This window comes from Balaenoptera borealis (genome assembly GCF_965194805.1).
Source record: "Balaenoptera borealis genome assembly, chromosome: 4".
NCBI classification, from domain to species: domain Eukaryota; kingdom Metazoa; phylum Chordata; class Mammalia; order Artiodactyla; family Balaenopteridae; genus Balaenoptera; species Balaenoptera borealis.
This window is the reverse complement of record NC_138861.1, coordinates 57951291-57978411: the sequence shown is the minus strand read 5'-3', so window position 1 is coordinate 57978411 and position 27121 is coordinate 57951291. Positions and strand designations below refer to the sequence as shown.

At 43.2% G+C, this 27121-nt stretch overlaps 1 protein-coding gene across 5 annotated transcripts in view; it reads left to right on the top strand.

Moving 5' to 3' along the window:
* Positions 1-27121, top strand: part of SHROOM3 (shroom family member 3) — a 533396-nt gene that overhangs the window by 465224 nt on the left and 41051 nt on the right. For all 5 annotated transcript variants that reach the window (XM_082389318.1, XM_082389320.1, XM_082389319.1 and 2 more), the window contains 2 exons: positions 8274-8405; positions 24150-24281. In XM_082389318.1, coding sequence (XP_082245444.1) covers positions 8274-8405; positions 24150-24281 — 264 coding nt within the window. The remainder of the gene's footprint in view (positions 1-8273; positions 8406-24149; positions 24282-27121) is intronic.

The window sequence follows — 27121 nt, the reverse complement described above, 5'->3', positions numbered from 1 at the left end:
GTATTATAGGATATAAAAATTACCCCCATCTATGGAATGTTAAGTTGACACCCAAGATAATCAAAGCCTCCCATGTTCAATATCCCACTATCTTCTGGCTGTACCGAAAAATAAACAGTCAGCAACTGATTTCACCTCTTTAAAAATGGGATGAGGTGGGATTCCCTCCTTCTTAAAAATGTTTCTAGAGCTACTAAAAAACTTGCACTTACAAAATAGTTGATAAAAACATTCCTCTGGAGTATACAGGAAGGGAGACACTGATAAGACCGGGTGTATGATATTAATCAGACTCGGCTTCTTTCTCTGCTGCGTCATCAGGGAGGCTGGACTCTCCTTGTTTGTAGCTTCTCCGTTTTCTGCAGGTGAAAAAGATGTTCTTTAGTCTCTTGTTTAGCCACTTTGGCCTGTTTTCCCTTTGCTCCCCTTTCCCCTTTTGTTCACAGTTTTTGGTCTGAAGATTTATCCTTTCCTGCCACCTTTTTTAGCTTGTTTCTACTTTCTCAGGAACTGGTCTCCTCTTGAGCTCCTCCTTTGCTGCCCCCTGGGTGGATCTGAACTTCCTCTTGGGCATTGTGGAGGCAGGGTGGGCATGTGCCAGGTGCGCCAAGAGCCTTCACAAAGCTGGGCTGCCTGGCCACTGCCCAAGCTGCTGGGACCCCCACCATGTTGCTTCTTGTTCACTTTCTTGCTCTTCTCATCTCTAGTAGATCCTCTCCAACATGCTCTCCTAGAGGTCGTAACTGGTACTACACCGTGCTGTGTGGTCTGGGAGCGGGAGGTCTTAGGAATTTGGACTGGGAGATTTTCTTGTCTAAACAGGCTTGCCACCATTGCAAGCCTAATGCCTAATCCATTGTGTGGTCCGTGGTTGACCCTTAGCGATTGTTGATTGAGTGAATGGATGATTGTGCTGGGTGTAGAAGTGTGCTCTGAGAGTCTCGACATGAAGCATGTCCTGTATCAACGTCAGCAGTCTGAGGAAGTTCCGGGTCAAGGTGCAGTCTGGGTGGCAAGGGTGAGGGTGGGGAGCGCTACAAAATCTGGTCTCATCATTTGTCTAGATCTAGGGACATTTGGGCTAGGGACAGAGAGGGGACCCATCTGAGCAGTAGCCGTCGATAACTTTTGACTTTCTTCTGAAGAAGCTTTCCCTTTAAAGAAGCTTTGGTATTGTTTGTCACCTGCGTCAGAGGATTTTTAGGATTGTAGACTCTAAAGGCAATATGAAATGACAGAGAGAGCATGGAAGTTAGAGTTAGGGACGCTGACTTCATGTAGCTTACAGGTCCTGAACTCAAGCAAGTAACTATCCCTGTCTGAGGCTGTCTGTACATCTGTTAAGTGGGGATAAATAATACCTGCTGTACTTGCCCTTTAGCATTTTTATGAGGGCCAAATGGACTAACGCACGGAAGGTACTTTCAAGCTATAATGGACAATATTAAAGTACGGAACTGTTATGTTTCCTTGGACACTAGGGAGAGGAGAGGGTGGGAGGGAAGAAAGACAGAGACCTCACTTTCTTAAGACGATTTCATCACCTTCTACTGATACTGGTTTCCCGGAAATCTTGCTTCCTCCTCCAGGTATTTTTCTATGGTTATTAGGGATCCCAAAGTAAACCCTGCCTCCAGCATGAAGTCTTTTCACTGCCCAGATTTACTCCCAGGGTAGATAGCTCCACTGCCATTTCCCGACAAAGGTTTTCCTTTAAAAATATGGAGAAATTAGACTGAGACCCATTCTAGTAAGGAAAAAAAATAAGGCTAGTTTTACTTTTTCTGATAGTTAAAATAATAAATGTTAATTGTAAACAATTTGCAAGGTATAGAGAAAGAGAAGAAAAATATCACCCAGTAGTAACATTTTGGTACTTTTGCTGGTCTTTTGTCTTCATTAGTATCTTTTTGTCTCATATGAATGGAAAAAGGGTCATGTGGCAGAAATGCCAGGCAAGTGTGGATTGGCATGTGGCTGATGCCTAAGAAAAAAGTAAGCAAAGTCCCGGGACCCTCAGAGGCACTTCATGAGGGGTGGCATGGTCTCTGGCCAGACTTCTTTCTACTTGTTTTCTTTCTTTTTGCTTTCTTTATCTATAAAATGAGGATCATTGCTGTCTCAAATGATAAGATTAATGAATAACTTTTTAAAGCATGGTATCTGGTACGTACTCTGTGCCCAAGAAATGTAAGTTTCCTTTCTATTGGTAAGAAGTGAACACTGCCAGGCACTGTTCTAAGTGCGTTACACATATTAATTCATTCAAGCCTCACAACTATCCTTTGATGCAGGTGTTAAGATTATCCTTACTTTATAGAGGAGGAAACTGAGACACAAGAGGTTGAGTGACCTGCCCAAAGTCAAACACCTACTAGGCGACAGAGCCAGAATAGGAACCCAGGCATCTGGCTGCGGAATCTACATTGTTCATTCTACAGCCTGCTACTCACTAGAGTTGATTGAAGATCAGACTCAGTGTTTACGGCTAGGGCCAGATGCTCCAGTGGTAAAGATATCATCAGTTTAATATAAGCCCTTGCATGAGGGCCCTTGGTTTTCTTATGCGCTTGCCCTGGGCTAGCTATGTCATAGGGCCCAGTGGGTGGAGGGACTGAAGCCAAAAGTAAATCCAGAGCAGATTAAATATTTAATAGGTAGGTTAAAAGATCTGGCTAATCATTTGGCTTTTTCCCCTACCCACCCTTTTCCAGTCTCCGTGCAAGGCTGGCATAGAGGTCACGGGCTTAAGATCTGGAGATAGTTAGGCTTGTGGTTTCAGAAAGAGTCAGAAATATGCTGAATGTCAATGGTATAAATTGTACACTTGATCCATTTGGGAGGTTTCAGGGGAAATCAAGTGAGAAAAAGCATCAGCAAGGGGAGCAGGAGGTACAAACAGACACAGGGCCGAGACATACAAAGCACATGTGTGCATGGCTGAAGGGTTATGTATGGCCCCCCTGTAGTAACCACGCTGCCAAACCAAGGTGGGTGAGCAGGAAGAAGAGGTTTTTTTTTTTTTTAAGTTATTTTAATTATTTATTTATTTATTTATTTATTTATTTATTTATTTATGGCTGTGTTGGGTCTTCGTTTCTGTGCAAGGGCTTTCTCTAGTTGTGGCAAGTGGGGGCCACTCTTCATCGCGGTGCGCGGGCCTCTCACTATCACGGCCTCTCGTTGCAGAGCACAGGCTCCAGACGCGCAGGCTCAGTAGTTGTGGCTCACGGGCCCAGCTGCTCCGCGGCATGTGGCATCTTCCCAGACCAGGGCTCGAACCCGTGTCCCCTGCATTGGCAGGCAGATTCTCAACCACTGCGCCACCAGGGAAGCCCAAGAAGAGGTTTTTGAGGACAAGTAAAAGGCATGCCTGTGATGGAACGCACTGCATAGGATACAGGCCTGAGAGAGTGCAGTGTGAGCAGCTTCCTAGATGGCAAATAATGATCTAAAAAACAAGAAAGGAGAGTAATGAAGGGACAGTGACCCGAAAGGTTAAGTCTAAATACATAGGTACCAAAAGGCCAGTAATAGAAACAAGGGGCTTTTAAAGAAAGGGCAATTCATTGAGCATGTCTGTGAAACCTTTGATAAATGCCCAGGCACCAGCAAACGAAGAACAGCTACGTTAGGCTAAGAACACAAATCTGAACCTAAGGGCATCGTTCTTAAAATCTTCCCCTGCACACTGAAGAAGCCGAGAATCCAGGCCCTCTCCGCCTCCCAGAGACTGAAGGGAAGAACGCTGGGGAGCCTGAGGTGATGACACAAGAGGCCTGCTAACAGGATGCAGAGATGATGGTGGGACCAGTTTCCTGCGTGACGGACACAGAGTGGCACAGAGAGAAAACAGAAACCTAGGAAACCGCGAACACGACTTTTCATGAAGCAAATTATGAAAACGAATACACGCGAGCACCCAGCCTAAATCCGAAGGAATTTCTCCAGAGGGCTCTGAGGACAACTTAGCCCTGTGTAAGTGCACTTCTGTCTGCTTAATCTCAAAAGGCATTCTGGCTCCTTCGAAACATAAGGCGGCAGAACTGCGCTGAGCTGCACCAACTGTTTGTTGAAGGGCTTGGCCAGTGGTCCCCCAACACTGCTCTCTACGCCACGAAAGCAGCTGTTGATGACAGGGACCAAGAGTTAGAGCCGAATTCTACTTTCACAAAGAAATCGACTCACAACCTTATGTAGAAAGTGACTGCAAGAAAAGAGATCCCTACCTTCCCCAAAACATGTATTGTAAACAATTTAATGCCTTTAAGAGTTGAAGGGCACAGAGCTCCACCTTGGATGCATTACCCAATTATTCCCTTTACAATCAACTATGATTCATTCTATCAATCTGTGTTGTGTGCCTCCCATGACCCACCCACTGTCTCAGGCCCTGGGTATGTAGTGGTTTAAAAGCACAAAACTGAAGAAAAGTCAGCCATGGGCCCTGACCCTGTTGCACTTATTGTCCGGTACATACCGTGTGCAAATGAACATTTACATGCGGCTCCAGGTGCAACCAAGGGAACGCCCAGGTGCCGGGAAGAGACTCTCTGAGGTAGAGGAAGCCGTCTCTGAGGAGGTGATGTCCCACCCGGGACCAGAAGGCTGAGGAGGAGCCAGCCAGGCGGAGAATCGGGAGGAAGACTGTTCCAGGTGGAGGGAACCTCATGTGTGAAGTGGAGAGCTTGGCAGGCTTGGGGAGCCCGGGCCAGGCCGGTGAGGACAGGGCGAAGGAGAGGGGAGGTGTTAAAGGGTGGGCACGAGCCAGGTCACTGGAGACCTCACAGCCAAGTTAAGGAACTTGGAGTTCCTCCAGAGTGCATGGGGAAGCTACACAAGTTTTATTACTAGAGATGACATAATCCACTTACTTTATTTAAAGGTAGTGCCGGCTGCTGGGTAGGTGCTGGGTTGCTGGGGACAGGAATGGATGTGGCTGTCAAGGAGGCTGTTCCTGGATAAAACACAACCAAAAGGACGAAACTGCTGATTCTGAGAACCAAGCTCTTCCTAAGGTTGTAACGGTCCATGCTAAGGAGATAGGAGCCCTCCTGCCCATCCCCATCTAAACGCAGTAGAAACCAGGAGCACAAGGGATCTGGAGAGACCACGATATCGGGCCCGGCCCAGCTCTGTATGTCTTTCTCTCCAGCTTCCCCGGACCCTCCCCAGTTTTCATGGTGCTCAAGAGAGCTACAGAAACAGGATGATCCAGAACTTTTTCTTCAGTATTGGCTGAAACTCAGTTCAGAAAGCACTTAAGGACTCTATTAAAATACCAAATAGTAAAGCAGTCCGTATATATTCATGAATTATGAATAGTGAGGGCTGGGAAGATGAATGTACTCATCATAGAGAGTAGAAATACGTAGGTGGTTGGCGTGGATCTTTTGTTTCTTAACTATCTGGCAAAGAAAGATGATACTGGGAGAGTGGATCACAGTGTTTTTTTTAGCCCCCGTTAAATCTTCTCAAGTCAGCTCCGATTCCTGTGTCCTCACTCATAGTTTGTGATACTGAGACTGGAGAACAGCAAGAAACAATATTAAAAAGAGCCTTCAAAAACATCTCGTTAGTTTTGCCAACAAGATTCACTATGGAATTTCTTTTCATTAGAACATGTGAGTTGTTCATTAGAACATGTGTATGTGTTGTCCGGGTTATTCCAGAAGGAGGTTATTCCAGAAAAGCAGTGCTCTGGGTGCTGGTGATTCTTCCTGCATTCCTTGCAACCTGTTTCCTCCTTGGTGTTGTGCATTCTGACAGCCTACTCAGGAGCCAGCCCATCCAGGGTGGGGGGAGGTGAAGATTAGCAGGTAGGCTGTGCTGTGACTTAGCCTGGGGGCCGCCGTCAGCAGCAATCAACCCCAACCCTGGTTTTATGAACCCTCGCACCCAGCTGTTAACGTCAGCTGGTCCCCTGGAGGGCATCGCTGGGGTGCTCTTCTCTGCCAGGGTTGAAAAGGATCATGCACTGAAAATCCTTAAGAAGATAACACAGTCTCATGTTCTTGCTTCCATCTCCTTCCCATTTGCCTGCTCTTCCTGCCAGCCCTTCACTCCAACAGCTTTCACCCTGGACTTTCCGTCCCTTGGTGCCTCCCAGAGAGGGGGGAGGGGGTAAGGAAAGAGAAAAGGGCTCAGCCATTGTGCAGAAAGGACAGAGCCAGCAATTGTGGTTTAGGCAAAAAAAAAAAACACAAAAAACAAAACAAATGAGGAAGTTATTAAATGCCACAGTGTTTTTTTTGAAAGCTAAGGCCTGGTCTTTATTGTTTTTCCCCAGCAGACAACGTCAGGGTCTAGAGTAGAGCTGGAAAGGCAAGCTTGCTGTCGGAATGGATTCTACCAATGGGTGGTCTTGGATATGCTGTGTATGTCTGTGTCATCTTTATGTTCATGTGATGATGAGATACCTTTGAGTATACTTTCCACCTCAGCTTAAGCCAGATGGCCATTGGGGTTGGTGCCGCTGAGGGTTGTAGAAATCCTAATTGGAGACCACATGATGAATTCTGCAAAAGGCTCTGACATGCTAACTCTGGACAAAACTCTTTTTGCTGCTATTTCCAGCATAAATTAGGTCTTTTTAATTGTGTCTATTTTACATGACATCTTAGCTGAAAGGAGCTCTAAAATGAAGGTACTGTTGAAGACAGTAATGAAAATGATTCGTTAATTAAGCACATACCCCATGTGTAGGCACTATGCTAGACAGTTAATAGACATTATCTGGAAACTTTATAGCAACTCTGCAGGATACATATAATAACAGGAGCTGATTTGCTGAGGGCCGAATATGTACCAGACTCTATCCTAAGTGCTTGATCTGAATTAGTTTATTTAAGTGTCTCAACAACCCTATGAAAGCCATTGGTCCTTTGCACCCATTTCAGAGACGTGAGAACAGGCACAGAGAGGACAAGGTCACCGAGCTGGTCAGAGGGTAAGGCCAGGACTCTGGCTCACAGACTCCAGGGCCAGGCTTCTACACTGTGTGCTCTGCCTCTTATTCTCACATTCCCGATAAGGAGCCTGGGGCTCAGTGTTTGCATTCCCAATGTCATTCAGCTCACGAGTGACAGAACCTCAACCAGGTCTTCAGACTTCAAGTCTAGGGGAATAGTGAATATACTCAAAGCCAGGAATCTTAAATTTGGTGAGAAAAGTAATGTCACAAAGGAGGTAATGATGCTTAGGTAAAACTAAGGATGAAAAGTTTAGCTTAGAAGTAGAAACTCCCTGCTGACGGCCTGGTCATCTCCCTCCCTGTCCTGAAATACAAAGAGATCAACACCATTCATAATCCCACCCCTTCTCAGCCAAGTCCTGTGCAGAGGAGAAACAGTAGGCATTTGCACCTTCTCCAGATGCCTGCTTACAGGACGTGGTGCAGGGGCTACCAGTTGGCTCTCAAAGACAGACACGAAAACACACCACTGGTACCCAGTGTGGCAAACCCTCCTTGGAACCTGATGCAGGGGACACAGTCTGATCAAGAGGAGGCCTTGAAGGTGCAGTCAGGGTGTTTGGAAATTCAGGAGCCAAGACTCTCCTCCGGAGAAGAAATACATCTGTTCCCATGGTGGGATGCTTTGGGCGCTCGGGGCTTAACATTTTTCTCTGCCTGCCTGGGAGTATGGAGGGAAAGAGCTATGGGAATGGTGTTAGGGAGTGGGCGGTGAGGGGGTGGTTAAATGGACACACAGAAGGCTTGCCTGCAGCACAGTGGAATCTAAACAATCTGAAGTAGCTCGGCCTCAAGGGTTGGCACGTGCTCCTGAGCTGCCACCCACTGAACGGAGCGAGGGCTGCTGCACTGGAGGATCACTCTCCTTCCAGCGAAACCAAGACAGGAGGCCGCGGGGACTTGTCTCCGGGAACCACCTTCTTGGACAGTTTGCTTCAGTGAGGCCAGTTTTTCACTTACTTACCAATGGCTGCTGAGTTATAGGAGGGTTCATCTTCATAACAGTCAATATATATTTCTTTCCCCCTTGGCTGGAAAAATCTGGTGTTCTAAGATTGGGAAGTGCACGTTATTGCTTCACAGAAACACAGATAGGAGAGGATGAAGACCCCCAGTAGCGCATTTGCCTTCCTTCGGGCAGAGCGCCTCGGTGGGTGCAGGCTTAGATCTCTGCGCTCAGCTGTGCTGCTCTCCTCTAACCCCAGGGTTAATTCTCATGCATTTTCCAGGTCGGATTCATTCGTGCCCCCTGCCCACAAACACCATCATGCTCAACTTCCTGTTTTCCTATTTTTGCCAGAGATGCGTGTGCAGACCCGGACCCTGCAGATACAGGCACCTCTGAGTCCTTCAGCCCAGGGCACCTGACCTCTGACCCCCAGCACAGGAAAGCAGTATGGTCAGGAGGGGTTAAACTTCGGCTGAAGCACAGGTAAGAGGCACGGAGGGCTGCGCTGAGCGGTTCGGAAGAGGGGCTTGGCTGCTGGAAGAGGGAATTGGGGGCAAGGCTGGTCAAGAACACAGACGAGTGAGAGAGCTGAGGAGGGGCGGAACGAGGAGGTCAGATGGAAGCTCGGGGTTCAGAAGGATAACCACCCGAATGACAGTTTTCAAACTAGGTTCTGAAGAAGCATCAAGTTCCTGGGAGGTAATCTGGGGGTCCCTCAAATGATTTGATGCAAATATCTTTTTTAAAATACATTGACAACTGTATTTAAAGCTATAATTAAAAACACTAAAAGAGATACACCAACATCTTACACATTGGAAATGACTAATGTGTTACATTGTACAACAAGATTGATTCATCTTTGAACTGATATTCACTGAACACGTCTTATCTCTAGTTGAGGAATGTCCTGAGATTACAAAGTTGGTCTAATAAAAATTCGCAGCTACTTATCTGTGCTTTCTATGTGCTAGGGCTTTGCGTACCTCATCAAATTCTCACACCAGTGCTGTGAGGTTTGCACTAGTGTAAAGGCATCTCGTTAGGAGGCAGTGGATTCAAATCCAGGCAGTTTGAGCTCACAGCCACTCCACTCTATCGCCTCAGCAATCAGCGTAACAGAACCTACCTCCTAGGACAACTGTGGGAATTCAATGAGATAAGGTATTCGGCACTTAGCACAGAGCCCGCTCGTGGGGAACAAGAGATAAATGTCAGGTGAAGTAAACATTAGGTGGTGGTGTAATGATGTCCTGGTCATCGTTCTCATCAAACCTTTCATCACTGTCACGTAGGTCTGTGTGCCAGCATGAAAGACAGTATAATATAGTGAGTAAGATGGGGGGGGGGGGGATCTGTGGAATCAGCCTACCTAGAATTCAAATCTTGATTCTGCCACTTAATAGATAACTGCAGGCAATTTATTTAAACTTTGTTTCCAATCTATAAAATGAGTTTAATAACTAATCTACCCCCAAGGAGTTGCTGAAAAGGATTGAAGATGCTAATATACATAAAACACTTAGAGTGGTACCTGGCCCGTCATAAGCGCTCAGTAGATGTTGGTTATCACTGCTGTGAATTATCCTGATTTCAGTGTGGGGGGCGTGGCTCTTTCACGTAGACACGTGGGCTTGGATTAGAAATAAATAAACATTATAAACTTAGATTTATGCAATTACCCATGTTTATGGATATGCAAATATACATTTAAGTATTTGTTATATTTCCTACAATCCAACAACACTTGTATATGGTGTCTACATTAAGATTCTTTGTAAGGTTTTCTTTGAAAAAGGATTCAAAAGACGTTTGAACATACCAGTTGAGGACAGGCTGAGATTTGCAGGAGGCTCCATCTATAAGAGAAGCAGCTGGCAAAAGGTTGCTCCAGGGACAGCCTGAAGGAGAAGTATCCCCAAGGTTACTGCTATTCCTTTCAGCCCCCTAGGATCTTCAAAATGTAGAGGATCAGAGCCTTTTATTTAACGAGACTCCACTGAGGTGTGTAGGTTAATGTAGCAACAGTGCCAGAGTACTTTAGGCCAGAGAGTCGTAGTTAGGAAGTTACTGCCCTGGCCTGGGTGGGCAATGATCAAGACTTGAACTTAGCAAGTGGTGATGGGACAAGAGATGAGACAGATTTGGTTTGAATTTAGGAGACAGATCAAGAGCAGGTGAGGGTGGGAGAAGGGAGATTAAAGTGTGTGACTGCTAAGTTTCAGCCATGGGGCACTGGGGTAATTGCGGGGCCATTCGCCAGAAGGCAGGGAGAGCTGAGACTAGGTGGGGCTGAGAGCGTGAAGAGTGGAATCACACAGACCTGGGTTTGAGCTTGAAACAATTGAAATATTTCATAAAACAATCCTTAACAGTTGGATGAAACAAATGAACCTCAATGTATGTCCAGCTGGCATCCTAACCATGCAGAGATTGTCGTTATAACCATGAAGCGATTACCTTTAACACAAGCTGGGGTTGCCCTCATCAGCGTGGTCAAGACTGGCTCCTGATGCTGTGTCTGTATGAAGGGAGACTGTAAGGGAGCACATAGGCAAGCAATTTCCTTTTGAAAAAGTCATGACCTGGATGTTGCATACATCACGCCTGCTCCTATCCTATTGCCTGGAATTTTTACTCTACTTATACTCTAAGAATTTTACTTGTGTGTGTCTTGTCTCCAAAAGTATATCATAAGCCCCTACAACAGTCCACGTCATAACTCTTCCCTATCCTCTGAGGTCTCTGCAACCCAAGTTTTACTGATGTTGGACGGAACTTGGAAATTGGTGTGGTTCTCATCCAATTTATTCAGATCCCAAATCCTGCCCATGTTGTTTTTTACTTTTTGTTTTGAAATAATTTTAGACTCACAGAAAAGCTGTGAAAATAGTACAGAGATTTCCCATCCACCCATCACTCACCTTTCTCTAATGTTAACATCTATGAAAACCATAGTGTAAATATTAAAACTAAGAAATTAGCATTGGTGTAATACTATCAACTACAGACTCTAAGGCTTTATAGACTTTATTCAGAGTTCACCTTTTTTCCCCCCTGCTAATGTCCTTTTTCCATTCCAGGATCCTACATTGTATTTAATTGTCATGTTTCCTTAGCCTCCTCTAATCTGTGATACTTCCTCAGTCTTTCCTTGTCTTTTATGACCTTGACACTTTTGAAGAGTATGGGCCAGTTATTTTGTTGAATGCCTTCTATTTCAGTTTGTCTGATACTATCTCATGGTTGGATTGAGGTTGAGCATTTTTGGCAAGAATACCAAAGAAGTGATGTGTCCTTCTTAGTGTGTCCTCTCCCGAGTTACATGGTGTCGATATGTTTTACTACTGGTGATGTTAACCTTGATTACCTGGTTAAGGTGAAGTTGCCAGGTTTCCTCACTGTAAAGTTATTGTTTGTCTCCTTGTAAACGAATACATATCTTGGGGGGGAGATAGCTTTGAGGCTATACAAATATTCTGTTTTTCCTCAAACTTTCTCCCGCTGATTTTAGCATCTATCAACAGATATTGTCTGTGACAATTATTACTGTAATGTTCTAAAGGTGAGTCTGTATTTCCTTCATTCCTTCCACATTTATTTATTTATTTATTTATTTTTAATTTATTTTTTGGCTGCATTGGGTCTTCGTTGCTGCACGTGGGCTCTCTAGTTGCGGTGAGCGGGGGCTACTCTTTGTTGCGGTGCGCGGGCTTCTCATTGCGGTGGCTTCTCTTGTTGTGGAGCATGGGCTCTAGGCGCACGGGCTTCAGTAGTTGTGGCTCGCGGACTTTAGAGTGCAGGCTCAGTAGTTGTGGCGCACAGGCTTAGTTGCTGCGCGGCATGTGGGATCTTCCCAGGCCAGGGCTCGAACCCGTGTCCCCTGTGTTAGCAGGTGGATTCTTAACCACTGCGCCACCAGGGAAACCCCCACATTTATTAATTGGAAGTCTTCTGTAAGGAAGAGCTGTCTCTCTCCTCCACTTATTTATTTATCCTTACTATTTATATCAGTAAGGACTCCTTCCTATTATTTTATCCTGTGGGTTATAATCCAATACTGTTATTTATTTTATTGCTCGAATTGTTCCAGCTTTGGCCGTTGAGAATTCTTTCAAGCTGGCTGTGGTCTAAGTCCTGTTTTGAAATATGGGAAGGGGTGAGGTGCTGATGTCTTCAGGCAGAGCAGACATGATGTGCTTATCATCTTAGGAGTCTCACAGGTGTTGAGGTGGAAGGTTAGTAGTGGGCACTGAGCAAGTCTAATTCATGACAGGTCACAGAAGCCGACACCAATTTTGAAATTGAAAAGGGCTGGGATCACTTCATGAGCTAATTCCAAGTCCAATGGGTCATGGGTATGTGTAGCTCCTTTTTCATGGAGAAAATAGCCAGAAAGGATTTTCTCACTTATTTATAAGAAAAAGGAAAGAGCAAAAGGAAGAAACTCCCCTCCACCCTTACTCCAGGTATATACAGAGACCAGCCGAACCACCAAGGTAAAGAGAGAGAGAAGCTCTTAGTGGTCCAGGGCTTAATATTCACACACATCCAATCCCACCTTTCCTTTTTTGCTTGGATCCCTGAGTTCTCTCTTGTCTGACTTGTCATTAGGAGTCCTATGATCTAACTTATCTCGGCAGAACTTCTCCCTAAAATCTGTCAAGCCTCAGGCTAGGGTAGTTCAATGAGTTAGTTCAAGAGACAAAATGTTCCAGCTTAAAACTCAAGATTTTCCAAGCCAGTGCTTTCCTCCATGAACATCCTGACCCTTCCTCATCCTCCACCACCAGTCACCACCATCACTATAATGACCATCTCATCTAATCAGTAAGCACTTACCATACATGGTGATATGTGCTCTGTAAAGTAAATTGAGATGAATGGGTCATAGAAGCTCAGGCTTTGACTCTTCATTCATCCTTATTTGGGCAGCAAGGTTAGCAGCTGGCACTTGCACTTCCATTGGCAGTGAGTTCTGTCCCCGTCCTCCTGACTTCGTGAGCTCAGGACAGTGTGTCTCAGGAAGCCTCCGTGGATGTTGGTGTAGGACCTCTTTCAGTAGCCTCCAAAGTGTGGGAAGCTTAAAGCAATCAACACGCATTTTTGCACGTGAAGGAGGGTGCAGGTTTAGCAGAGAAGATCAATGAAAACGGAAACTTCCTGATTGCAGTTTGATGCATTTTATCAGCAGATGATTTTCCTTCCTTCCCTCCTCCTCCTGCCCACAGAATAGAATTCTGGCATTCCCAAGCTGTGTGCTATTGTCTAAGATGCTGGTTCTTCTCAGGGCAAGTTACTAAGGGTCATTCTCTCTTCTTCCCTCTTAGAGAGCAGGAATTGAATTTTAATGGGCAATCTACAGAGGTGGCTAGGAATGAGTCCCTCCCACTTGCACGGAGCTTAGTGAGTTCCAGGCGGTTCAGGCTGTCTGATGGGAGTTGCATGGAATCGTTGAGAAGCCTTTGCAGCCCAGGGAGGAAAAGAAAGAGCAGTTAACAGGATGAAATGGCTTTTTATCCCACTCCTGAATATGACATGCAGTTGGCCAGAGGGTTGTTATCTAGGATGATTCTCTTTGCCACAAGGTAAGCCCACTATTTTGTTAGAATGAGTCTTGCATTGCAGGATTCTCAACTGAAAAGCCTTTCACAGGTATCTTTCTGATGTTGTGCTATATCTATTTATAAAGAAAAATTAATAACCAACCACATATTAAATTTAAGCCCATTTCTCTAAATTGTCATGAAAATTCTCATTATTTGAGCACCTCGGGTAATTCAGTGTGCTATTAGTATTTCTGTGTGGGAATTTTCAATCATTTTCTCTCCTGTATATACAGTCACCGTATTTCTTATGATGTACGTATTTAGAGTGGCTTTTTATCTCATTCAGATTAGCAGTTGCTTTTTGGTGTGTACTTCATGGTTTTGCTTCCCCATTTCCCCAGGGAATTTCAAATAAACAATTTCTTTTACTCACAAGGAATGGCTACTTATCTATGTACTAGTAGCCAAGTTCTCTATTCTCATTGCCAACATTTGTATAAAGAAAAGGAACCTGCAAGTGTAGTCTCAATATTAAAGAAAAGGTGTGGTCTTCTCATTTAACTTTGAGTTTACATGAAAAGAAGTGTGTATTGAGATTGCTGGGTGTACAGTATTTACCTCCATCACAGTTGAAGGTTTAAATACTTGATTATCTTTTCCCTTATTCACAATAATTTGAATTCAGCTTTTATCCTTATACAATCTTTGATTTGAAATTTTTGTTCAGAGCTATGCTTAATGCCAATGTTTTCATCCCTAGATGCTTTTACTTAAAAGGAAATATGATATGGCAAAGAACAGGTGGCTGCACCAGTAGTGGTAATGTTCTGGATCTCCAGGTGACTTGAATATTTATTTTATTATTACGGGCATTCATTTTGTTATTATACCATGTAAAAGGTAAAAAAGAAAATATGAACTGCTTAGATTATAAAACACATATATAAAGAGAGGCATCCAGGGCTGGTTTTTCAAGTTTTATTTGGCATCCTTTCACTTGAAGGCGAATAAGAGAGAGCATCCTTCTGAGTTTTATTATTTTCTCCCCAACAGTGTCAGGTTATGTGTGAATGGTGGTGGTGGTTAAACTCCTCCTTGTTGTGAAATTTATTATGGAAATGCCGGCAGGTAGAAACTGAGGGGCTGGAGCAAGTGTTCATAAAGTTGTCATCCACTTTGCCTTAAAACCTTCACTATTCTTTTCATTTGGGTCTTTTCTGGTATGATTTTAAAATATGGATTCTTCTTTTGACCATTGTTTAAGGTCCCCATCTAAAATTAATGCTTCTGTCCTTTTGTTTTTTTCTGTTGTTGTTGTTGCCTTTAACTTCTCATTTGCAGCCTCTTCCTCTAAATGAGGAGAAAGTGAAATAGAGAAGAGAAAAACACGATACAATGCATGACTTACTCCAAAAGAGAATTCAGTGTCTTTAGTGTTAGAAGTTTGGGGAGCATTTATTTGTTTTTGTTGAATGGGATGGTGTTTAGAAAAAAAGCACTACCAAAAGGTAAGGCTTCGGCCTCACACAAAAAAACTTTTCGTTACCGTTTTGGCAAATGAAATTTAACTTATACCTTAGCATTGCATAAAAGTTAATTAGCTTGATTTTGAAATATCTTGGCTGGTATGTGGTGTAAAGGGTATCCTTTAAACCCTCAGAGGGGACAATCTTCTGTGGGATTACCCACGGAGGAGGAGGGTGCCCAGCTGTAGTGGTGGGTACCCTGCCCCTCCTGCCCTCAGCCCTGCAGCCCCCTGGGTGCAGAGGAAGAGCCCTAAGCACCTTCATCGTGTCCTGCTGAGCCGCTCCCCATTTGCCCAACAGGGGTCCTCTGGGAGAGCCTCCAAACAATTCTGGGGCACACACAGCGTTTCTAGTTCTCTGTAACTATCTCATCCTCTCTGAGGTCCATGAGCATATATTTGTGGATGTCTGCGTGTGTCTCTGTGTGGAAGATAAAAACAAACAGCATGAAAGTGATTTCTCTTTCAGCCCTGGCAACATATTCTATGACACAGAGTAGAGTAGAGTAGAGTAGTAGAGGAGAAAAATTTTAAATCATAATATCCGATATCTCAAGAAATCAGTAAAAACCAGTCCCTCCTTCCTTCCTCCAACAAATACAATGCCCAGTTGCAAATTGAGAGTTGACAAGAAGAAACTGTGGATAAGTAGCGCTCATGCTAGTCTATGTATGCTGTGTGATTCTATTGTAATTGAATTTGAAAGTCAAAGAAAAACAAACATGAATGCTGTTACAGAGCAAAGATGTTATAGTGTTCGTGTCAATTTCTGCCATGACATACAGGCAAACGTTGAAGTGTGGGGAGGAGAGCTGACTGTCCTGATTACTCTGTAGATGTCAGAGTTGAGAGGAAGAGGGAAGAAAGGGGGGCATATTGAGAAAAAAGACATTTCAACATCATCACCCATTGGTGGCTAAGAGAAAAACCCCCACCCCCAAGGCTGTGCCCTCTTTTTTATGGTAATAGTTCTGTGTGGTCATGAATCAAATTTAATCTTTAAAAAATGTTTCAAAATGGAGGGTGAGGAGGAGATAATCTAGTAGTGAAATGATGTCGGAGTAGGTGTGGAGGAATGGGGTAAAGTATCTTACAAGAAAAGGTTTTTTGGGGTTTTTTTTACCTTTTATGCAAATTTTAGATGTTAGAGTCTTAGGTCGTCTGTCTGTTAGCCGACTTCACTCTTACTTGTGATTCAGTTGCCAAAGCCAAAAGTCCCCAGGGCATATTATCAAGATGTGACCTTTGAAAGAACTTCTCTTTCCAGACAGGACTGTGTGTTGCCATGGGGTTATATTACTTAATGCATACCTTTCTACCCACTGAACCACTTTTTAAAGACACAGATGTTAGGCAATTATAAAAGCCTCGGAAATGTTTGCTTGTTAGATTTTTCTGTGAATCCAACAAGTCAGAGTATAGCCTTGAGGAGCCCAGTAGTCATAGAAACTAGAGGTTAGGGATGCTGAAAAGGGCCAAAGGATATCTCAAAAGCAATGTCTTTGCCAACTGTGTGCTAAGGGACAATTACACCTTTTTTTACATTTTGGAAGATAATGGGTGTTTTCAACCCTAAAAGTTCTTGAGAGCTCATCTCTCTTCTGTGACCATGTAGAAAACATATCTCAACATAGGGTGATTTTTTGTTTATTCCAGAGAGAGTTTCATCTGGATCTATGAATGGAACAGTGCTATGAGTACAGCCCAGTGCATCTTAACTTGGTCTTAGTTTTCAGTGGCTGTATATTTTTATCATCAGTGTTTGGGGCACATAATTTTCCTATAAACAGGAAATGCCTAGAAAGGCATTGTTGTTCAAATATGAATCATCTATTCTTCTATACTAAAGAAGGTGTAATTATAATCCCCCCCTAAGAATCACTTGCACAATGACATTTAATTATTCATGTTAAGTTTGTTTCCCCTTTAAAGCATGAAAGGGGCAACTTAGCAATAACTTAGCAATAAGTACCAAAATAGAAAGTGCATTTTAGTTTGAGCCAGCAATTCCACTTCTAGGAATTTCTGCAGATATGTGGACACAGACAGAAACCAGTGTGTAGACATGGTTATTCATTGAAGCATTATTTGTAATAACAAAAGACTGGAAATCAAAAAGTGTCTACAAAAAAGGGTCTGGTTGAAGAAATATGTTATATGCACACGATGGAATACCAGACAGCTAAAAGGGGGGAAAAAAAAAGCTATGAGGAAGCTCTGTAAGTACTGATATAGAATAATCTCCAGTAGTTGTTGTTAAGTTCACAAAAACAAGGGGTAGAACACCACATAGCTTTCCTTTTGTGAAGCGGTTGAAAAGAGATATGTTCATATTTGCCTATACTTGCATAACAAAGCACTGGAAAACATACATAAGAAATTAACCACAGAGGTTTGCTGTAGGGGGAAGAGAAATGGGTGGAGAGGGCTGGGAAGGAGAGTAAGACTTCTTAATGGCTTTGATCTTCTTTTTTAAACTATGTGAATTAATTACCTATTCAAAACAGTACCTGAAGTAAATATGGGGAAAATATTAAGATTTGATAAGTTTTGGTAATGAGTACACATTAGTGTTTTTTATATTCACTTGAGTGCATTTATGTATGTTTGAAGTATTTCATAGCTTTTTAAAAGATGAGGAAAAATAGGAAAAAAAAAAACAGTGATACACAAAAGAACCTTAAGAAACGTGTTTTATCCCCTGCTAAGCACAAAGTGTTCAGTAATTATATCATGAAGACTCTCAACCCAAATCCATGATATGTTAATTCTGATAGACCTAATTTACAGAATACATTGATACTAGTGTTTTTTCTTTCTTTTTTGGGGGGGGTGGGTAAGACTAGAATCTTGTTATGATGGACTTTGTTGTCTATTATAGCATTGTGTACTAAACAAATGATGGCAGATGGGAGTTAGTAAGTGGATTAAGAAACATGATGTTTTATTTGGTAGTGCTGGTATTGAGTGTATTTGGTATTTTTACGTGTTCAACTCATGTCCAGTTGATAACTAGCATGGTTTATAAAGTTAGTGCACCCAGAAGAGCCCAAGCAAAGTCTCGGTCATAACCGTTCATCAAAGAACAGCATCAACAAAAAAATTAACTCCAACTCTTAGAATTTCTTATTATCCAAGTTGTGGTTGTCACCTTCTCCATTTATCCAAAGCATACCAATGCTTCAAGGTCATCCAAAGTCCCACTCTACTACCAGGCCTTTGGGCCAACTTCAGACCCCATTCTTGATCACTGGCAGCAAGGGAGCTTTTTGGTGCTTAAACCAAAATCCTCAGGAGCTAGCATGGCCCAGTATGATCTCATGACTTTCCTACCATCTGCTCTTCATTCCCAAGGCTCTGGCTACAGTCTGTTCTGCTTCTTGAAATCCGCAAATTTATTCCTGCCTCAAGGCCTTTGTGTTTCTGTGTTGTTTCTGCGCGAAATACTCTCTGCCCCCAGCTCTTTGCAAGGTTGATTCCTTCTTATCATTTAGATCTGGTTCGGATTTTACTCTCAAAGAGGCTGTCCCTGATCCAAAGCAGGATCCTCAGTCACACTCTCGCATTACCCAGTCCTATTTCCTTCAGAGCCCTTATAACTACATGACAATTCCCTGTTTATTTGCTTACGTGTTAATTGTCTGTCTCTCTACTCTGCCCACCTCACCTCTTTTATACTGCTCATTGCTCAGAAGTTAAGAACACAGGCTCCGGGGACAGATGCCTGAGTTTAAATATCAGCTCTGCTCCTCACAACCCTTGTGACTGTGGATGGGTTGCTTAGTCTCTCTTGATTACCTCATTTTCTCATTAATGGTCCTATATCATAAAGATACAGTATAAAGGTTAAGTGAAAAACTGTGTGTCAAGTGCCTGGAATAATGCTTGGCACTCAGTAGGCACTCAGATATTTTTCGAGTGAATGAGTAATACTCTGATACTCTTTAATACTTTTTCTTGCATCTGAGGCTCCCCAACAAGATTATAAACTCCTTGAGGGCATCTGTGACCTCCCAGAGCTCCAGTTGTGCTTCAGCAGGGTAGAAGGCACATAGCAGGTGATCAGTGAATACTGCTCGAAAGACGTGAACTGCTTTATTGTAGATTTCTCCAAAATATGCTTTCATTCCCGAATCTCTCTGTGTGTTAGGGCAAAATCATCTAAGAAGGACATCGTGTCACTTGCTAGTTCCAGTTTCATCAGCCTACCCATCCCACGCAATTAAGCTTCCTTGTTTGTGGTTAGGAATGCAACAAAAGGGCTTTGTTTGAATTAACATGCACACACAAAACTTAGTTGGCTCAATTTTAAAACTAAATCGTCTTCTGACTCTTATTGATGTGCTCATGATGTAATATGCTTTAGGAAAATATTTCCTTATCTTCTTTAAGATCAGAGTGATCCTAAGATGTAAAAGCATGCTGTGCTCTTTAGGAATGCTTATTAAATTATTTGCATCATTGAAAAAGTCAATAAACAGCTGTTTGACTTTTTTGGTTATCTCCAGGTACAGTGAATTATATTTTCAAAATGAGAGGCTATTTTTAAAATACTTGGGTTTTTAATAGGTAACACATGTACATAGTACATAATTCAAAAGTTAGAAAAGGAAATACAGTGAAAAATAAGTTTTCCTCCCCAGAGGCAGTCATTGGTTCTAGTTTCTCAAGTATTCTTCCAGAAATACTCTTTACATTAATAAACGTAAGTGATTATGTATGTTTTTCCCCACATACAGCAGTATACTGTACGCACAGTTCTGTATCTTACAATTGTCCTTTAACCATATATTTTGGAGATATGTCCATATCCATATGTATAGAACTACTCAGTTCTTTTAATGGCCACATACATATTCCATTGTGTGGAGGTACCACACTGACTTAACTGGTCTGCTACTGATGAGTATTTAGGTTGTGTTTCAATCTTTTGACAGATATGTTATTTTAAAATTATTTTGCTGAATGTTGCCAAGCTGCTCTTTATTCAGGCTGCACTGATTTACACACACACACACCCACCCTGCTCCAGCAAGGTCTGAGAGTCGGTGGGCTATATTTTGGTCATCTTTTTCATTGTTCTTTTTCCTCATTTCATCACTTAATTGTACATATTGGAAGAATCTTCTAAAACAAAGATTTATCTCTGAAACCTCCCAACATACGTTCTGCATCCAAAAGAAAGAGGTATGTTTTTCAGAGCCTACTGATTTGCTTGTTTCACAGGCACCCTGTTCTTAATGTATCAATATTACACCTGGGATGAAATCTACCCCCTACCCCAGGACAAAGAGTTAACCTCTGCAATCTACTCCAGAGAAGCAGCTCCCCAAGTTGGGTGTCCTGTCTTGGCATTGCAAGTCTTGGGCACTTACTTTATCTTTACTGTAAGAATTATTTCTTTATGATTTATTATTTATTAGAGGAATACATCATCTGGTCTCCCCACCAGAATGTAAGCTCCTTAAGGGCAGAGACCATATCTTAGTTATTAAATCTTTTAAGTATCTCTAATCAGTTTCAACTCTTCAGTCCCCATCTGTCATGCCCCTTGAGCCCCATCCACCACATCAAGCCCCTCACTTTTCCCTCTTTGGGCTTCCTAATGAAGATAGAGGACAGTGGGTGTGAAGTCCCTCCAGCTGTCCTCCTACCCACTCCCTTTCATACGAGCATCAACATCTTACCTCCTCCTTTCTTCTCATTTACTTCAGTGGACCTGCCTTTACTCCTACATAAGGTCGTGCCCTCCATGTGTGCTCTAGAATCCCATCCTTGCCTACTTCCTCGTGAGTCTTAAGGCGCGTCAGCCTCTCCTCGTCCTGTGTCTTGGGCTGTGTGCACTCCCTGTGTCCTACAGATTTGCTCATACTTTTCATTATTTAACACAAAACAGCAAGAACAAATCCTTTTCACTCCCTGGCCCCCTCTAGCCTCCTAGCTACCACCTTCTTTCTCCCCTTTAGAGCCAAGGTCTTGAAAGAATGATCTGCCCTTGCTGTCTCCATTTTATCTCTCATTCACCTCTTACCCCATCCTAATCAGGCCTCTGCCCCTGTGATTCCATTGCAAAGACTCATCAGTCATCAAATCCAGTGGACGTGCATCTACCCACATCACACTAACCTCTCGGTAGCAGTTGGAATGATTGACAGTTCCTCCTCCTTGTTCTCCCCGCTAGGATGCTGTGAAACTCCCATACTCTCCTAGTTTTCCTCCTACTTCTCTGAAAGCCTCTTGTTGGACTCTCCCCAACCCCGTTCCACCCCCAAACTGTGATAGTTCTCAGAGGCCCATCCTTAAAGTACTTCCTCTCTGTCTCCTATGCACTCTCCCCAAGCAGCTTATCTTTTCTCAAAGGACATGTGTTTTGTGACTCCTCAGTGTGTACGTGCAGCCCAGACTCCAGTCCTGTGGGTCCCACTGCTTCCTGTGCGCCACTGCAGTCCCACAGGTCCCCACATTGCACGCCCCAAGTGAGCCATCAGCCTCCCCGCTCTGTTTCCCTCCTTCCTCCCTCCACTCCCGCCCCTCCATCTCATAGTTCTTACCATTCTATGAAGACCGTCCTTCCTCCTTGACTATACTCTCTTCTACACCAACCACATCCAAGTGCTCACCAGGCTGGGAATTTCACCTCCTCAGTGGTTCTTAGATCTGTCATCCCTTTAAGTTCACTGCCCCTGCCTTAGTGCCGGCTCTTTATTATCTCTTACGCTGGCCAATACGATAGCCTCCGATCTTGTCTCTCTCAAATGTATTCTCATTATTGGCAATATCTTCCTGAAACTCAAATTTGAATATGGCCCTCCTTGGATAAGGTTCTTCGGTGGCCTCCAAACCCATAGGATACTGTTCACACCCTTCAGAGAGACCTGGACCCTCCTAGCTCTTCACCTTCATCTGCTGCCTTCCTCTCACTCGTCATCTCCTCTCCACCTACTTAAGTTGCTTGTACCGTGTTCTTCTGCATTTCCATGCATTTGTCATGCTGTTTCTTCTACCTGGATGTCCTTCCCTTCCTTTTCCCGCCCCCTGCCATCTGGAGAAATCTTTCATGGTTTCATGTTTTCGGTGACTGCCTCTTCTGAGTTCACTGAGCACCTTGAACAGGTCTCGATTACGGAACCCATCTCAGTGTCTTATAGCGGTTTACTTGGCTGTCTCTTCTACTGTACTGTGAATTATTGGGGTCTAGTGATACTTTGTTCTTCTTTGGATCCCCAGTGCCAGCATAGTGGCTGCCATGTAGAAAGTCTCTATGGATGCCTTTGAATGAATGGGAAGGAAATTGAAGAAAGGTCTGGATAGCTTACATTTAAAAGGGAGCCTTGCTATTGTTTTTAAAGCACAAAGGGAAATTTTTTTTCACTTAACCTAGATGAAACAGCGTATCTCCATTGTCCTCTGCACAGCCCCCTTTTATACTTCAGAGTCTGATTCAGAACTTTCAGCAAGGTGTCTGATCCTTCATGAAGGAGACTGATATTAAGCCTAGGTAGCTACATTCTGTCAGTACTTCAGGGCACCTCCTCTCTTCTCTCCATTGAGATTTCAGTCTAGAAATCCCTGAAGTTGTTGGTAAACATTATCTCACTTTTCTGCCAAAAATAAAGTTCAGCCACTCTCTCTTGACTCTGACCTTCTATAGTAGTATAATCCTCCTTACCAAATTCATCCTTCAGTATTGCAGTCTGAAGAACACCCACTTTTCCCCTTTGGCTTTGTCAGTTCTTTGTGTTATAAGGGCAGGACGTTTAAAGGTGAATTCATTGACTTGCAAAATGAGAAACTGTTTTGGAGAGCATCTTGTTGTTTATACTCCGCAGATCAGAGTGTGTTAACACCAAGGTAGCTGGTAGTTTTTATGTAGTTCTTACCAAGATATTAAAATAATAGCATTTATCCAGCATCAGGATATCACAGAGAACTTCAAAAAGCCCCAGAAAGTCCCTTGGGAGGTGGGCAGGAATTATTGCTCCCATATTTATATATGGATAAGTAGTGCAAAGAAAGACCAAGGCAACTCCATGTGCCTTAAATTTATAAAGCATAAAATGTTAACATGTAGGAAAGCTAGGTGAAGGTTATGTGGGATTTTTTTTCCAGCTTTATTGAGATATAATTGATACATAACACTGCAAGTTTAAGGTGTAGAACATCTTGATTTGATACATTTATAAATTGCAAAATGATTACCACCACTGTATTAGATGCCAGCTCTATCCAGTCACATAGTTACTATTTCTGTCTTAGTTGGTGAGAACATTTAAAATCTGTTCCTTTAGCAACATTCAAGTATGTATGTATATGATACGGAATTAGCTATAATCACCATGCTGTACATTAGATACCCGGAACTTGTTAATCTTTATAACTTGAAGTTTGTACCCTTTGACTGAAATCTCCCCATTTCCTCCACCCCCTCAGCCCCTGATAACCACCACTCTACTCTGTTTTTCTGAGTTTGTCCTTCTTAGATGCTACATAGAAGTGAAATCATTCAGTATTTGTCTTTCTCTGTCTGGCTTATTTCACTTAGCATAATGCATCCAAGTTGTTGCAAATGGCACGATTTCCTTCTTTCCCATGGCTGAATAATATTCCATTGTATGTATATATGGCATCTTCTTTATCCATTCATCCACTGACACTTAGGTTGTTTCTATATCTTGGCTATTGTGAGTAATGCTGCAGTGAACATGGGAGTGCAGATATATCTTTAAGATCCTGATTTCAGTTTTCTTTGGATATATGCCCAGAAGTAGGATTGCTGGATCATACTGGTAGTTCTATTTTTAATTTTTTTAAGGAAACTCCATACTGTTTTCCATAGTGGCTGTACCAGTTTGCACTCTCACCAGCAGTGCACTAGGGTTTATTCAGAAATTCTTTAAACTAAGTTTGCAATATTTTTATGTAACTGAAATCATTGCAAAATGAAAAGGAAAATAAACATATTAATAAAGCAGGAAAAAAAACAATGGTTCCTAAGAGAAGTGAGCAGTAAGCTCCATTTTCCAGTATTTACTTGATTGTTTTCCGTCTCTGAGGATACAGCGGTCTCTGCTTCCAAGTCCATAAACCTCATTGGTGAAGAGATCAGCTGAGATTGCTCCTAACGCTGGGGGTCCCTCTCCTGTGTCTCCCCAGGCGCAGTGAACCTGCGGGCCGACCTCATTCTTGGCATTCAACCAAATTTGGGGAGCACCAACCCGATGCCAGCATGATGCAGATATCTCAGGGCACGATTGGCACTCCTTGGCCCCAGAGCTACCATTCCAGGTAAGTGGTCACAGCTGAGACCCAGGGGCTTCTTACTTTCAAATGTCCTGTTCCCAGAAAAGATTGTTTTCTTATACTTACCTTGAGTATTAAGTCTCTCTACCCACTATCCTCATCCTCTTAAAATCCCTAATGTGTGTACGAGTCATCTTCATATCCTGGGCTAGACCGGCATGAAGGGAGGACAGGATTATTTTGAACACTGACTGGTCATTTGAGATATTTATGGAGCCTATCGATTCTCAGTCAGACATTTCTCAATTACACGTTATAGCACTATACTAGAAAACCTGACAACTCCCTCCCTCAGTGCGTAATGTCCTTCCTTCAAATATGTATCTGTTTTTTTTAAATTACTTTTTATTGGAGTATAGTTGCTTTACAATGTTGTGTTAGTTTCTACCGTACAGCAAAGTGAATCAGCTCTACGTATATACATATCCCCTCTTTTTTGGATTTCCTTCCCATTTAGGTCACCACAGAGCATTGAGTAGAGTTCCCTGTGCTATTCAGTAGATTCTCATTAGTTATCTATTTTATACAGAGTATCAATAGTGTATGTATGTCAATCCCCATCTCCCAATTCCTCCCACCCCACCCCCTTCCTCCTTGGTATGCATATGTTTGTTCTCTATGTTTGTGTCTATTTCTGCTTTGCAAATAAGATCATCTATACCATTTTTTTAGATTCCACATATATGCATTAGTGTACGATATTTGTTTTTCTCTTTCTGACTTACTTCACTCTGTATGACAGTGTCTAAGTCCATCCACGTCTCTACAAATGACCCAATTTCGTTCCTTTTTATGGCTGAGTAATATTCTACTGTATATATGTACCACATCTTCTTTATCCATTCCTCTGTATCGGATTTTTATCTGAATGATTTTATTCAGTATTTGAACTCCCCAGTTGGTTTTTCTCCTTCTGTTAAAGCCAGTTATCCAGCTTAGCTCCAATCGAAGCAGTTAACACACCGAGGACTGCTCAGTGTATACATTATCTCGTGTGGTCCTTCATATACACCCTTGAAACAGATACAGTGTTCTTAACTCCATTTCACAGGACAGGACATTGAAGCTGGAAAGATGGCTTTGTCCAAGGTCAAACATCTGATCAGTACCCAAGTCAAGACTCAAATTCAAGCTAGGTTTCAAAGCCATTGCGTGTAACCTCCTATACTTCCTCTACACTAGTTATACTAGTTATTCTTCCTCTGCTTTTCTAGTCACTCTATCAGTCAAGGTCCAGTCAGGGAAAAGCAGAGCCATCACAGGTGTTACAGGAGAAGGGATTTATTATGGTAATCAGACCTTACACAATTGAAGGGGACTGGGGAGAAGGGAGCCAAGCCTGACCACCCACTTAGTTCTTTATATTAAAGAACTAAGTCAGGACGCCCCTACATTTACTACAGACTTGGAGCCATGCAAATTGGAATCCATCTTCTGACCCCAGGGAGGCAGGCTCTGTCACTTACCACTTTTTTGGAAGTACTTGGATATAGGTTATGGTAGGGAGGTAGGAAAGTCAAGGTAATATGGGTCCCACATACAAATGAGATGCAAGTGCTTGTCTGTATCAGGGAGTGGAGGGTGTTTCTGGAAGGATTACTTAACTACCAGGCGGTGGGGACGCATTTGGCGAGGACTCAGAACCCCTAACACTCATGTCTGGTCAAATCAAGGGCCAAATCCTAGAGCTCTGACTGGTGGGCATGGCTCCCAGCACATTAGGATACTTTCCTGGTTACCCTCCTTGTGACAGACACTCCTCTCCCTTGCCCGTGTCCCTCCCAATAACCCTGAAAGAATTTCTTCTCACCATCTGAGCCATGTGTGCTCCGGGAACAGAGCTGCTAGCAGGGCCCACGCCCCAGGCAGGCACAGTGCTTTGCTCTGTGGGCACAGCGGTGTTGAAGGCCTTTAGAAGGTTAGATGCAGGGGCCTAACAGTGTGAAGGAAGGACAGCACGATGGTGAGCTACTTGGACTTTTAAGTGAGACCTCGGTTTAAATCTCAACTTCACTGCCTACTGCGTGAGCTTGAGCAAATCACTTCACCTCTTTGATCTTGGTTTCCTTGTCTGTAAAATGAAATTCATAATACAGATCTCATTGGCTCGTAGTGAGGATTAAGCAAAATAACATATGCAAAACATTTAGTGTAGTTCCTGAAACATAGTGAGCACTCAGTAACTATGAAAACTAATTATAATAATTAGGCTGAAGACTTGTCAGAGGTACAGTGAAACCTAGTATTGGACTAGGTTAATGGCATAAACCAGCACACACTTATAAAATGCAGGAGTGTATTAACAGGGTACCCCTAAACAGTGGGGCCCTTTGGAGCCTCCTAACCGCTAGCCTTAGGAGGCCCTAAATCTGAAGTCATACTGTGACCTAAAATACAAGCTTGTCCAAAGGCAGAAATAAGACGACTGCAATCAGTGCTTAGAATAACTGCTCACAGTAACTGTGGTGAGCTCCAAGAGGCCTCAGGAGAATGATGGCGCTGGCATCAGAAGTGCAATATTCTGAAGGTTCTGCTTCTCTACCTGCTGTTTCCTGCTCATCCCAACCTCCAGAGGCAGGTGGATCTTGTACTGTACCGACCAGTCTGCCCTCTAATTCAAGCTTCAGAACAGCCTCCTGCTGACACAATGACTGTCAGCACAAAAGCTCTGTGGAGGAAGAGAGGGAGAAGGGGAAGCTCGGGTTACCCAGCTCCTACTGCAGCCCAAAGCATCCTGTGGTCTGTTCATTCCATGCCTCGGGCTTGCAGCTCCGAGTTCTGCTCAGAGGGTCAGCCCTTGGCAGCTGTAGACGGAGAAGCTCTCC